Raw genomic sequence first — 13130 nt, forward strand, 5'->3', positions numbered from 1 at the left:
TGGGAAGCGGTGTATTAGCGGGCGGCTGCAGCAACACAAACACAGCCGGTGTTTCATTGTTTACATTCCCGGAAGATGACAGTCAAGCTTTACCATTGGCCTGTGGAGAACTGGGACAACAGAGACTCTTACCAGGAGGACTTTTGAGTTGGATGCGCAGACGCGGTACCGTGAGTACGCATGCAGCTGCGGCTTCCAAACATTTGATCGCTTGCCCGTACGTGCGTGCCGCTATGTGCATGTCACGTACCTAACTTTGGGGAAATATATGTGCTGTATGAACTTTGGGGAGGTGAACGGTACTTTGGGCTGTGGGATTGAGTGTGTTGTGCGGGTGTTTGAGTTGTATTGGCGGGTTATACGGACGGGAGGGGGGAGGTGTTTGTTATGCGGGATTAATTTGTGGCATATTAAATATAAGCCTGGTTGTGTTGTGGCTAATAGAGTATATATATGTCTTGTGTTTATTTACTGTTTTAGTCATTTGCAAATCATTGTATTCTGTTTTTATTCACCATTTACACAACGTGCCAACTTCACCGGTTTTGGGTTTTGTTAAAGAAAATATGTAAATTACATTTGACCTCAGACATCTATTTATAGTGTTCATGCTATATAAAACAAAACAATAGTTGTTGGAATAATTGTTTGTAAGTTATCACAAAAGAAACGTTGTATTACATTATGTTCCTGATAAGAAGATGAATGCTGTCTTTCGAGGCCTAACAAGAGGAAGAAGGCTCGTGAAACGCCACTGTGATTTCAACACGGACAGATGGCAGGATCTGCTCAACTTCCAAAGGAACTCTCTATGAAGTGTTAAACGAACTCTCTTTGAAGTATTTCACAAACTCTCTTCCAACTATTTGGTAACCGAGGTCAACGCTATTTACGACCCGCTGCCCTCTTGAAGTCACTGTGGTCAGGAGACAGGAGGGCTTATCCATTGTCCTCCAACACCTGCCCCAGCTGGATCCAGGAAGAGCCCAAGCCCGAGAAATCCTCTTCTTGGTCTTCAAAGCGACCGAAAACAATGACTGTTTTACATACTTCCCATTCCTGCTGTGACATGTGTTGGTGCGTGAACATCGAACATCTGAATAAAAGAGGAGACGAAAACCTTCTTCGTCAGAGCGTGGTGCAGGACTGGGCAGAGAGTGCAGTGGCCATGTCTCTCCTCAATATTGAGTCCAAATTGAATTCTGTCTCTGTTTGATTCCTTGCCTTTTGTCTTGTTTAATAGATGTCCTCAGTGTTTGAACGTGACAATAGTAATTGATTTATTTTGTGTATTTCAGAGGCTGCTGCTTGGAGGAGAGCGGCTCTTGTGTTACTTCTGCTCGCAAGACTGCGAAGGAGGGGTGGGAGGAGAACTAGTCGCTACTGGGTCCATCCAAGGAACCGACACCGGCGTCAACAAGGAGATTTCTATCGCCTGGTGGCGGAACTGCGTCTGGACAGTCAACGGCATCGTCAGTACTTTAGAATGAGTGGCGAGCAGATGGATCAGCTTCTTTCCATGATTGGCCCGGAAATCACCAAAGTCAGCACCAACTACCGAGCTGCCATAGAAGCCAAGCAGAGACTGGCCGTCGCACTGAGGTAAGCACACATATCTCAGTAATATTGACCTTTTATTTATGAATGTAAAGTACAAAACCCAAAAGCGGTGAAGTTGGCACGTTGTGTAAATGGTAAATAAAAACAGAATACAATGATTTGCAAATCCTTTTCAACTTACCGTATTTTTCAGAGTATAAGTCGCACCGGAGTATAAGTCGCACCTGCCGAAAATGCATAATAAAAAAGGAAATAAACATAAATAAGTCGCACTGGACTATGAAAAAAAACTGCGACTTATAGTCCGAAAAATACGGTATATTCAATTGAATAGACTGCAAAGACAAGATATTTAATGTTCCAACTGGAAAACTATTTTTTGCAAATATTAGCTCATTTGGAATTTGATGCCTGCAACATGTTTAAAAAAAAAGCTGGGGAATGCGCATCAAACACTTATTTGGAACATCCCACAGGTGAACAGGCTAATTGGGAACAGGTGGGTGATCAGGTAATACCATACTTGCCAACCTTGAGACCTCCGATTTCGGGAGGTGGGAATTGGGGGCGTGGTTAAGAGGGGGGAGTATATTGACAGCTAGAGTTCACCAAGTCAAGTATTTCATATATATATATATATATATATATATATATATATATATATATATATATATATATATATCCTGAAAATATGCAAACAAACTGTGTTTAGATAATTGATACTTCAAACTTGCATAAATAAATCTTAAGGAATATAACATAACTTGGCTTCTGAGAGTTTCAGAATGTAATGAATAAAATGCTAAAGTTGTTGATAAACAAGCAATTATTTTAATGATTAAATATGGTCATTTTAAATTAATTATTATGATAATTTAAAATCAATTATTTAAAATATGTTTATTTTAATGTATAATTGTGTTTTCATGCATACCGGATTTTTCGGAGTATAAGTCGCACCCCGGCCAAACTATGAAAAAAAACTGCGACTTATAGTCTGAAAAATACGGTATACAGTATTTCTTTCTGTTAAGTGTTTTGAACTGGAAGTAGAAGTGTGATGCCGTCTTCTAGTCATCTATAGCGTTTCTACTCGTACGGATTCTTAATTTGTCACTCCGAGCAACGTTAGCAAGTTTTACAATATAACTAAAACAATTCTTACTGACTAAAATGTCCCATGTGTGATGTCCGTAGGAATGTTTTCATGCATACCGTATTTTTCGGAGTATAAGTCGCACCGGAGTATAAGTCGCTATGAAAAAAACTGCGACTTATAGTCCGAAAAATATGGTATATATATTTGTCTTTTTGCACTTTCCAGGTACTTGGCTACTGGGGACTCCTTAAGCAGCATCGCCTTGGACTATCGCCTCGGGCACACCACGGTGATGAACTCGGTCCACATGGTGTGTGGCGCCATCGAAAAGGTGACGATGAAGACCTTTTTGCCGCGACCCACCGCGGAGATGTGGAGGGAGGTGGCGCAACGCTTCTGGCAAAAGTGGAACTTCCCAAATTGTCTGGGGGCGCTGGACGGGAAACACGTGGTGGTCCGAGCCCCGCCTCGGTCCGGCAGTCGGTATTTCACCTTCGTGCTTCTGGCACTGGTGGATGCAGACTACCGCTTCCGGTGCATTGAGGTGGGAGACTTTGGTGGGGTCTACGCAGGCTCGGATTTGGGCATACAGATGGAGAAGAGCGCCCTTCATGTTCCTCCTCCACGCTCCCTGCCTGGTGCCGCTCACACTGGGGACGTTCCTCACCTCATGGCGGGAGATACGGCGTTCCCTCTGAAGCCCTACCTGATGAGACCCTACCCGGGACAGAAGCTCACCCACAAAAAGAGGATTTTCAACTACCGACTCTCCAGAGCGCGGAGGGTGGCGGGAGACTCCTTTGGCATTTTGGCATGCCGTTGGAGGATCTTGCAGCGGAGGATAAACCTGCAGCCCCAGAACGTGCAAACGCTGGTGATGGCGGCGTGCATCCTGCACAATTTCCTGCTGGAACCGAATGAAAACGTGCGGCTCCTGCTGGAGGCGGAGGAAGACGGGAGGCGCATGGCGCCGGCGAGGAACATGGGAGGGAACAGGGCGTCGAGGGAAGCCCGCGCGGTTCGAGACAACTTGGCCACGTTCTTCCTCACCCCGGAGGGCAGCGTGTCCTGGCAGGACAAGATGGTTTAAACTTGAAGTCTTCACCTAGACCAGGGGTCGGCAACCTTTAGAATCAGAATCAGAATCAGAATCAGCTTTATTGTCATTACGCAAGGTAACGAGATTGAGGCCATTCCATACAGTGCGATGTGTGCATGCTAGAAAAACAATGTGCAAATATATAAAAATATAAAAAATGTAGAAGTGCAATGAATATGGTGTGAAATGAATATATACATGAAAAAACAAAAACAGGGTGGTTGGTGGAATGGGTTATTGCACCGAAGAGAAGGCAGTTATGAGGGACAATGGGGCAGTCCGTTCAGGATGGTTATGGCCCTGGGGAAGAAGCTGTTCTTTAGCCTGTTTGTTTTGGTTTTAATGCACCTGTAGCGCTTCCCAGAGGGCAGCAGGTGGAACAGGTCAGAGCCAGGGTGGGTGCTGTCCTTGATGATGGCACTGGCTCTGTTGAGGCAGCGGGAGGTGTAGATGTCCGTCAGAGAGGGGAGAGGGCGGCCGATGATCTTCTGAGCCGTCTTGACCACTCTTTGCAGCCTCTCCCTGTCTGCTGCAGTGCAGCTGCCGTACCACACTGTAATACAGTAGGTCAGCAGGCTCTCGATGGACGAGCGGTAGAAGGTCAGCAGCAGGTCAGGCTTCAGGTTGTACTTCCCGAGGACTCTAAGGAAGTGTAGCCGCTGCTGAGCCTTCTTGATGATTGATGTGGTGTTGACTGTCCAGGAGAAGTCATTAGAGATGTGGACTCCAAGGTACCTGAAGGTGTGGACCCTCTCTACACGCTCGCCGTTGATGTAAGTCAAGTCAAAGAGCCATTTTGACCAGTTTCACAAATTATAGAAAACAATGGGAGCCGCAAAAATATTTTGAAATTTTAAATGAAATAACACTGCATACAAAGTTTTGTTTTAGCTTTGTGTTGTATAATTTAGGTGTCTTAGACACGCTGCCCACACCTTTATATGGAATTTTGATAGCTGGTGCGGCACGCGGATTTTGATCGATAGGCGCTTGTCAGCGTCATGCGTACCGTGATGGTACAGCTATTAGCAACTACTACCAACAGCGTGCCTGGTCAGCCAAACGTTATTTGGGCTTTCGCTTGCTCACGTAGGTAACAGCAAGGCATACTTGTTCAACAACCACACAGGTTACACTGACGGTGGCGGTATAAAAAAAACTTTAACACTCTTACTAATAATGCGCCACACTGTGAACCCACACCAAACAAGAATGACAAACACATTTCGGGAGAACATCTGCACCGTAACACAACATAAACACAACAGGACAAATACCCAGAATCCCATGCAGCCCTAACTCTTCCGGGATACATTATACACCCCCGCTACCAAACCCCGCCCACCTCAACCGACGCACAGAGAGAGGAGGGGGGGGGTTGATGTTTGAGGGAGCAGGGGCGGGGTGGGGGCGGGGTTTGGTGGTAGCGGGGGTGGCATGGCGTAGTGGGTAGAGCAACCGTGCCAGATACCTGAGGGTTGCAGGTTCGCTCCCCGCCTCTTACCATCCAAAAATCGCTGCCGTTGTGTCCATGGGCGGGACACTTCACCCTTTGCCCCCGGTGCCACTCACACCGGTGAAATGAATGATGAATGATAGGTGGTGGTCGGAGGGGCCGTTGGCGCAAATTGCAGCCACGCTTCCGTCAGTCTACCCCAGGGCAGCTGTGGCTATGAAAGTAGCTTACCACCACCGGGTGTGAATGATTGATGGGTTCTACATGTAAAGCGACTTTGGGTACTTAGAAAAGCGCTATATAAATCCCAGTTATTATTATTATTAATGTAGCCCGGAAGAGTCAGGGCTGCATGGGATTCTGGGTGTTTGTTCTGTTGTGTTTATGTTGTGTTAAGGTGCAGATGTTCTCCCGAAATGTGTTTGTCATTCTTGTTTGGTTTTGGTTCAAAGTGTGGCGCATTATTAGTAAGAGTGTTAAAGTTGTTTTTATATGTGGGCGGCATGGCGTAGTGCGTAGAGCAACCGTGCCAGAAACCTGAGGGTTGCAGGTTCGCTCCCCGCCTCTTACCATCCAAAAAAAATCTCTGCCGATGTGTCCTTGGGCGGGACACTTCACCCTTTGCCCCCGGTGCCGCTCACACCGGTGAATTGAATGATGAATGATAGGTGGTGGTCGGAGGGGCCGTTGGCGCAAATTGCAGCCACGCTTCTGTCAGTCTACCCCAGGGCAGCTGTGGCTATGAAAGTAGCTTACTACCACCGGGTGTGAATGATTGATGGGTTCTACATGTAAAGCGACTTTGGGTACTTAGAAAAGCGCTATATAAATCCCAGTTATTATTATTATTATTATTATTAATGTAGCCCGGAAGAGTCAGGGCTGAATGGGATTCTGGGTGTTTGTTCTGTTGTGTTTATGTTGTGTTGAGGTGCAGATGTTCTCCCGAAATGTGTTTGTCATTCTTGTTTGGTTTCGGTTCAAAGTGTGGCGCATTATTAGTAAGAGTGTTAAAGTTGTTTTATATGGCCACCGTCAGTGTAACCTGTGTGGCTGTTGACCAAGTATGCCTTGCTGTCACGTACGTGTGCAAGCAGAAGATGTGTATTGTATAACAAGTGTTGGGCTTGCACGCTGGTAATACAGACTGTAGAGGGCGCCAAATGTTGTACCATCATGGCACGCCCTTATTATAGTTGTAAGGGTGATAGTCGGTCAATATATATCCCGGGAGTTATCTGCGAGAGGCACTGAAATCCGGAAGTCTCACGGGAAAATTGGGGGGTTCAGCAAGTAAGCTGCTGAGCCGCATCAGAGTGATCAAAGAGCCGCATGCGGCTCCGGAGCCGCGGGTTGCCGACCCCTGACCTAGACCAGTTGTTCTTAACCTTGTTGGAGGTACCGAACCCCACCAGTTTCATATGCGCATTCACCGAACCCTTCTTTAGTGAAAAATAAAATGTTTTTTTTTCTAATTCAAGACAAATTTATATGTTTTTGGTAACACTTTAGTATGGGGAACATATTCTAAGTAACAAATACTTAATTTAGAGTTATTTGGTTAGGGTTATAATTACAGATGTGTTATGTATGTTTCTTCCCCAGTCTGTTGTCCCCAACGAGGCACACCTGCTGCCAGTGTTGGGTTAGTTACTGCAGAGCAGTAACTAGTTACAGTTACTAGTTACTTCACTTCAAAAGTAACTCAGTTACTAACTCAGTTACTTACACCAAAAAGTAATGCGTTACTATGAAAAGTAACTATTTAGTTACTTCTTTTTTTTTTAAAGCTCCCATTAATGCCCTTTTAGCCTTCATTTCAGTACTGTTATTGCACTGGAGAATAATACAATCTGTTGATCAACTTGACATGCATTTGCATCACTGAACTCTGCTAAGCAATGTACTCTACATACAACACACAAAGACAAAGATATGTTACAAAGGCCAATTTGTTTCTGGCCAGAACAAATTGACAAAACTATTTTAAATAGCTGCAACATAACGTACATAAGTAACACACAGCATAATAACAGCATAGCTGTAAACCAAGAAAGGCACACACTACATACACAAAGTCTAACCAGGCATTTTCTTTACTGAGCAAAACTCTTTATTGTCGGCCATAAACACATCACCAAAACATTAGTAAAAAAAATGATATCTAGCAAAAGTGGTCATTTTCTGCAGTACAAACCAGACCAAAAGCTACTTTGTTATATCAACAGCAGCCACTCGCTCTTTCTCACGTGTGCCAACACTTGCACATATGGCACTTAGCCAGTGATGCGTTTACAGCCACACAAAAAGTCAGACAACTCCAACACCACACATAAAGTGTAATTCCAGGTCGTTACACTATGATTTACCAATCAAATGTGTGCTTATTCTAGTGTCATTTATTAGGAATCTTAATTTATAAATATTAATTATTAAATGCTGTTAGTATATTAAATAAATACTAATAAAAATATATTTTTTACAAACAGGAAGTTGCAGGAATGTACACATGATCCCCTGCTTACATCTCATTGTGCAACATGTGAATGTTTTAATGGGAACTAAATGAAAGGGGTACAAACTATTTCCAAAGCAGGACCTCCACCCAGACAAACAATACAAGTACACAGTTCATGAAAAACAATATTTGTTGTTATTGTCATTGTAAGTGGGCCTAAACACTTATATTAGAAATGGAAATGACTGCTGTCATTTGATTATAATAAGAGAATGTTGTCTGTCTATCTGTGTTGGCCCTGTGATGAGGGGGGACTTGTCCAGGGTGTACCCTGCCTTCCGCCCGAATGCAGCTGAGATAGGCTCCTGCGACCCCGAAAGAGACAAGCGGCAAAAAATGGATGGATGGATGGAGATTGAACTTGTTATTTAGTGAGGTTTGGGACAGGTGTGCTGCTGGTGTAGCCACAGTGTGCACGTCTGATGTTGCTCACATGGGCTCCACTCATGCTCAGGGAGTTTTTGCGTTTGCTCACACATGAACAATTAGAGGGAACATTGATTGACAGAGTGTGTGTACCTTCAGCGGTGAATGATGAGAAGAGGCAAAGTTAATCCTTAAATGGTGGAGGTGAAGTGGCATCAGAGTCTCTGTCTCTCTTTACTAGCTTCGTCGAAGCATGTTGCTATGTAGCTTGTTTCAGCAGATTTGAATTGCTGTTTTGGGCAGTAGATGGGATCTTTGATCCAAAGCACAATTTACATTTAACTAAAATGTTCTTTTCTTTGTGCTCGACAAAAGAGAAGTAGTGAAAATATCTCCATGTTAACAAACTCGACTTCTGGCTCCGCCATGATCAGACACGCCCCCCTCCCCTCCCCTCCCCCCCTCCCTCCCCACACTCACACACAGAGCGCACGTCTCTCTTCACCGGCTTGTGACACAAAAAGAATCAGAACGATGACACAGCAGCGCTCCAATAAAACACACTTTATACTACATAAAAAGTAACGTAAAATAACGCAGTAACGCATCATGTAGTAACGGTAACTGAGTTACTGAATATAAAAAATAACGCGTTAGATTACTAGTTACTGCCGAAACTAACGGCGTTACAGTAACGCGTTACTTTGTAACGCGTTAGTCCCAACACTGCCTGCTGCTAATCACTTCCTGGTAGCATTTAAGCGCGTCTCGACCAGCTGGTCCCTGCCGGTTATTGTTCCTGAACTCTGCTCTGACATGTGCTACCTTGATTCTGCTTCCCTGGTATGTTGCCTTCGCATATTTCTGTAATATTGACCTCGTTGTGTTTTTGTTTTCCGAGCCACCTTATTTTGAGAGGACTAGTTTTTGCCACGCTGTGTGCGTCCTGACCTTTGCTCCGCCAACCTCTGAAAGACACTACTTTTGTTATATTTCCCATGGTGTGCACTTTTGCCCCATCACCCTTAGTTACCATTTTGGACTTATTAAATATTTTCATTTGTTATCGCATACCTTGCCTCCATTCTCTGCATCCCGGGGTCCACCCTTGAACTCAATCCTAACAAGATGTCCGATATTATCGGCCGATAAATGCGTTAAAATGTAATATCGGAAATTATCGGTATCGTTTTTTTTATTATCAGGAGCGGTTTTATTTATTTTTTTAATTGATTTGTTTTTGTAATTAAAGGCCTACTGAAAGCCACTACTTCCGACCACGCAGTCTGATACTTTATATATCAATGATGAAATCTTAACATTGCAACACATGCCAATACGGCCGGGTTAGCTTACTAAAGTGCAATTTTAAATTCCGCGCGAAATATCCTGCTGAAAACGTCTCGGTATGATGACGCCTGCGCGTGACGTCACGGATTGTAGAGGACATTTTGGGACAGCATGGTGGCCAGCTGTTAAGTCGTCTGTTTTCATCGCAAAATTCCACAGTATTCTGGACGTCTGTGTTGGTGAATCTTTTGCAATTTGTTCAATGAACAATGGAGACAGCAAAGAAGAAAGCTGTAGGTGGGAAGCGGTGTATTGCGGCCGACTGCAGCAACACAAACACAGCCGGTGTTTCATTGTTTACATTCCCGAAAGATGACAGTCAAGCTTTACCATTGGCCTGTGGAGAACTGGGACAACAGAGACTCTTACCGGGAGGACTTTGAGTTGGATACGCAGACACGGTACCATGAGTACGCTTCCAAACATTTGATCGCTTGCCCGTACGTGCGCGCCGCTATGTGCATGTCACGTACGTAACTTTGGGGACTTTGGGGAAATATATGTGCTGTATGAACTTTGGGGAGGTGAACGGTACTTTGGGCTGTGGGATTGAGTGTGTTGTGCAGGTGTTTGAGTTGTATTGGCGGGTTATATGGACGGGAGGGGGGAGGTCTTTGTTATGCGGGATTAATTTGTGGCATATTAAATATGAGCCTGGTTGTGTTGTGGCTAATAGAGTATATATATGTCTTGTGTTTATTTACTGTTTTAGTCATTCCCAGCTGAATATCAGGTCCCACCCGCCTCTCACAGCATCTTCCCTATCTGAATCGCTCCCACTGCCCTCTAGTCCTTCACTCTCACTTTCCTCATCCACAAATCTTTCATCCTCGCTCAAATTAATGGGGAAATCGTCGCTTTCTCGGTCCGAATCGCTCTCGCTGCTGGTGGCCATGATTGTAAACAATGTGCAGATGTGAGGAGCTCCACAACCTGTGACGTCACGCTACTCGTCTGCTACTTCCGGTACAGGCAAGGCTTTTTTATCAGCGACCAAAAGTTGCGAACTTTATCGTCGATGTTGTCTACTAAATCCTTTCAGCAAAAATATGGCAATATCGCGAAATGATCAAGTATGACACATAGAATGGACCTGCTATCCCCGTTTGAATAAGAAAATCGCATTTCAGTAGGCCTTTAATGCTCTGGGTTTAAAACAGATCATAATATTATCCCAGCAAAAATTCATGTCTGAATACTTAATTGTTTTGTTAAACCCTTTTTCTGTGATGGGACAGCACTTTGAACTAACTCCATTTATATTTTTAACCGGGTTAATTATTTTAAAGGGTAGTAGTTCAAGTGCACACACAACAGGTTGTTAGAATAATTTGTAATCACATTTTTATTTTGTCCCAATTTTTATAGCAATTTTGTTTATAAGTATTATATCCACCAATGTATTTTATTGTTACTTAAAACTTGTATTTATTTTTTTTCTATATTGTAAAAATTCCACACTTTTTTTCTTAGGTGAGGGAAAAAATGAAATGAAAATATGACACCGCCTTATGGAATGTTTACAATGAAAACACAACAAAAATACTATTCACAAAGCCAAAACCGCGTTTCCTAAAATACTTTTGCCGGAGTGTCTCTGCATGTGTCGGGTCAAATTCCTCTTGGAAGGAAAGCTTTCGCAGCAAACTGAGCAGATAAAAGGTTTTTCCCCGGTGTGCGTTTTTACGTGGGACACCAAATTGGTCTTTTGAGAGCAGCTTTTACCGCAAATTGAGCATCTGTAGGGTTTTTCTCCTGTATGTGTCTGCGTGTGTCGAGTCAGATTCCTCTTAGAAGAAAACTTTTCGCCACAAAGTAAGCAGGTGAAAGGTTTCTCTCCGGTGTGCGTTCTTAAGTGTGATAGCAGGTGGGACTTCTCAGAGAAGCTTTTCCCGCACACTGAACAACTAAAGGGTTTTTCTCCTGTGTGTGTCTGCATGTGTCGAGTCAAATTGCCCTTAAAAGAAAAGCTTTCACCGCAAACTGGGCAGGTGAAAGGTTTTTCTCCAGTGTGCGTTCGCATGTGTCCCGTCAAAGAGAACTTCTGAGCAAAGTTCTTGCCACAAACTGAGCAAATGAAAGGTTTCTCTCCAGTGTGCGTGCGCATGTGTTGAGTCCAATCACTTTTATAAGAAAAGTTTTTATCACAAACTGAGCAGATACAACTTTTCTTACCCGTTTTCTTTTTGGAACATTCAGAGTGTTTGTTGTCAATGTGAGTTCTCATATCTTCACGGTCTGTATTGCTCAAAGGTTCTTGGGTGCCCTCATCCTTAGAAGAGTGTGACGACGTTTCCTCACTATCTGATAGTGGAGCTAAGAGCTTGTCTGCTTGTGATCCTCCACAGTGGTCTCCATCAGCTTCTGTTGTTGTTGCTGAGGTGCTGCTTGAGGGTTCTGCCCCTCGGTTCTCCTCTCTTGGACTGTGATGAAGCTGTGAGGACTCAGGTGGTTTCTCTTCATGGTCTTCAGCCTTCACAAAGACAACAGTCAGTGTAAACTTGGTAAAATTCTCCTCCTCTGGCTTGAGAAGATGCTCTCCTGCTTGATTGTCCCAAAGTTCTTCTTCTTCTTCCTCCTCTTTAATGTGGGGGGGCTGTGGCTCCTCCTGCTTCTGACTGAAGCTCCCCTCCTGTGACTGAAGGGGACGGTCATCCTGGCTAATAATCAGCTGCTGGACGTCTGCCAGACACAGACAACACAAACACACTTTAGCCCCGATATGCCCAATTTTTCAATAATCGTTGATATAGTAGTGAACAAAATATATTATTAGATTGTTTGTATGTAATGCATCTTTCGGAAGTAGGCCACGGCAAAGCCTATCGTTTTTGTCATCGGTTATCTATTATGCAATACAAATCTACTGTATTTTCTGGACAATAGAGTAAACTGGTATGTATCCGTCCATCCATCCATTTTCTACCGCTTGCCCCTTTCAGGGTCGCGGGGGGTGCTGGAGCATATCTCAGCTATCCATCATGTTAATATAATTTGTGCATGCATGCACACACACACCCACATATATGTGTATGTATACATATTTACATATACATATATATACACATATATATATATACATACATACATACATACATACATACATACATACATACATACATACATATATATATATATATATATATACACACATACATACATATATATATACATATATATATGTATATATATATATATATATTTGTATACACACACATTATATATATATATATATATATGTGTTTGTGTATATATATATATATATATATGTTTGTATATATATATATATATATATTTGTATACATACATACATACATATATTTGTATACATATACATACATACATATATACACACATATATATATATGCATATATATATATGTGTGTATATATGTATGTATGTATATGTATACAAATCAGTGACGTGCGGTGAGGTTGATGGCTGGTGAGGCACTGACTTCATCACAGTCAGATTTACAAACATATGAACCCTAAAGAGTATCTTATTCACCATTTGATTGGCAGCAGTTAACGGGTTATGTTTAAAAGCTCATACCAGCATTCTTCCCTGCTTGGCACTCAGCATCAAGGCTTGGAATTGGGGGTTAAATCACCAACAATTATTCCCGGGCGCGGCGCCGCTGCTGCCCACTGCTCCCCTCACCTCCCAAGGGGTGAACAA

General features: G+C 43.2%; 2 protein-coding genes across 4 annotated transcripts in view; one reads left to right on the top strand and one right to left on the bottom strand.

Annotated features, from left to right (window-relative positions):
- LOC133575757 (uncharacterized) overlaps positions 1–6205 on the top strand; it is a 13634-nt gene extending 7429 nt beyond the window's left edge. For both annotated transcript variants that reach the window (XM_061928576.1, XM_061928578.1), the window contains 2 exons: positions 1299–1602; positions 2885–6205. In XM_061928576.1, coding sequence (XP_061784560.1) covers positions 1299–1602; positions 2885–3749 — 1169 coding nt within the window. In that variant the 3' untranslated portion in view covers positions 3750–6205. The remainder of the gene's footprint in view (positions 1–1298; positions 1603–2884) is intronic.
- Positions 6206–10808: 4603 nt separating this feature from the next.
- The window catches only part of LOC133575749 (uncharacterized), a 314457-nt gene continuing 312135 nt past the window's right edge, over positions 10809–13130 (bottom strand). For both annotated transcript variants that reach the window (XM_061928563.1, XM_061928562.1), the window contains exon 2: positions 10809–12130. In XM_061928563.1, the coding sequence (XP_061784547.1) occupies positions 10998–12130 (1133 nt within the window). In that variant the 3' untranslated portion in view covers positions 10809–10997. The remainder of the gene's footprint in view (positions 12131–13130) is intronic.

Source organism: Nerophis lumbriciformis, linkage group LG33 (assembly GCF_033978685.3).
Source record: "Nerophis lumbriciformis linkage group LG33, RoL_Nlum_v2.1, whole genome shotgun sequence".
In the NCBI taxonomy this organism is placed as follows: Eukaryota; Metazoa; Chordata; class Actinopteri; order Syngnathiformes; family Syngnathidae; genus Nerophis; species Nerophis lumbriciformis.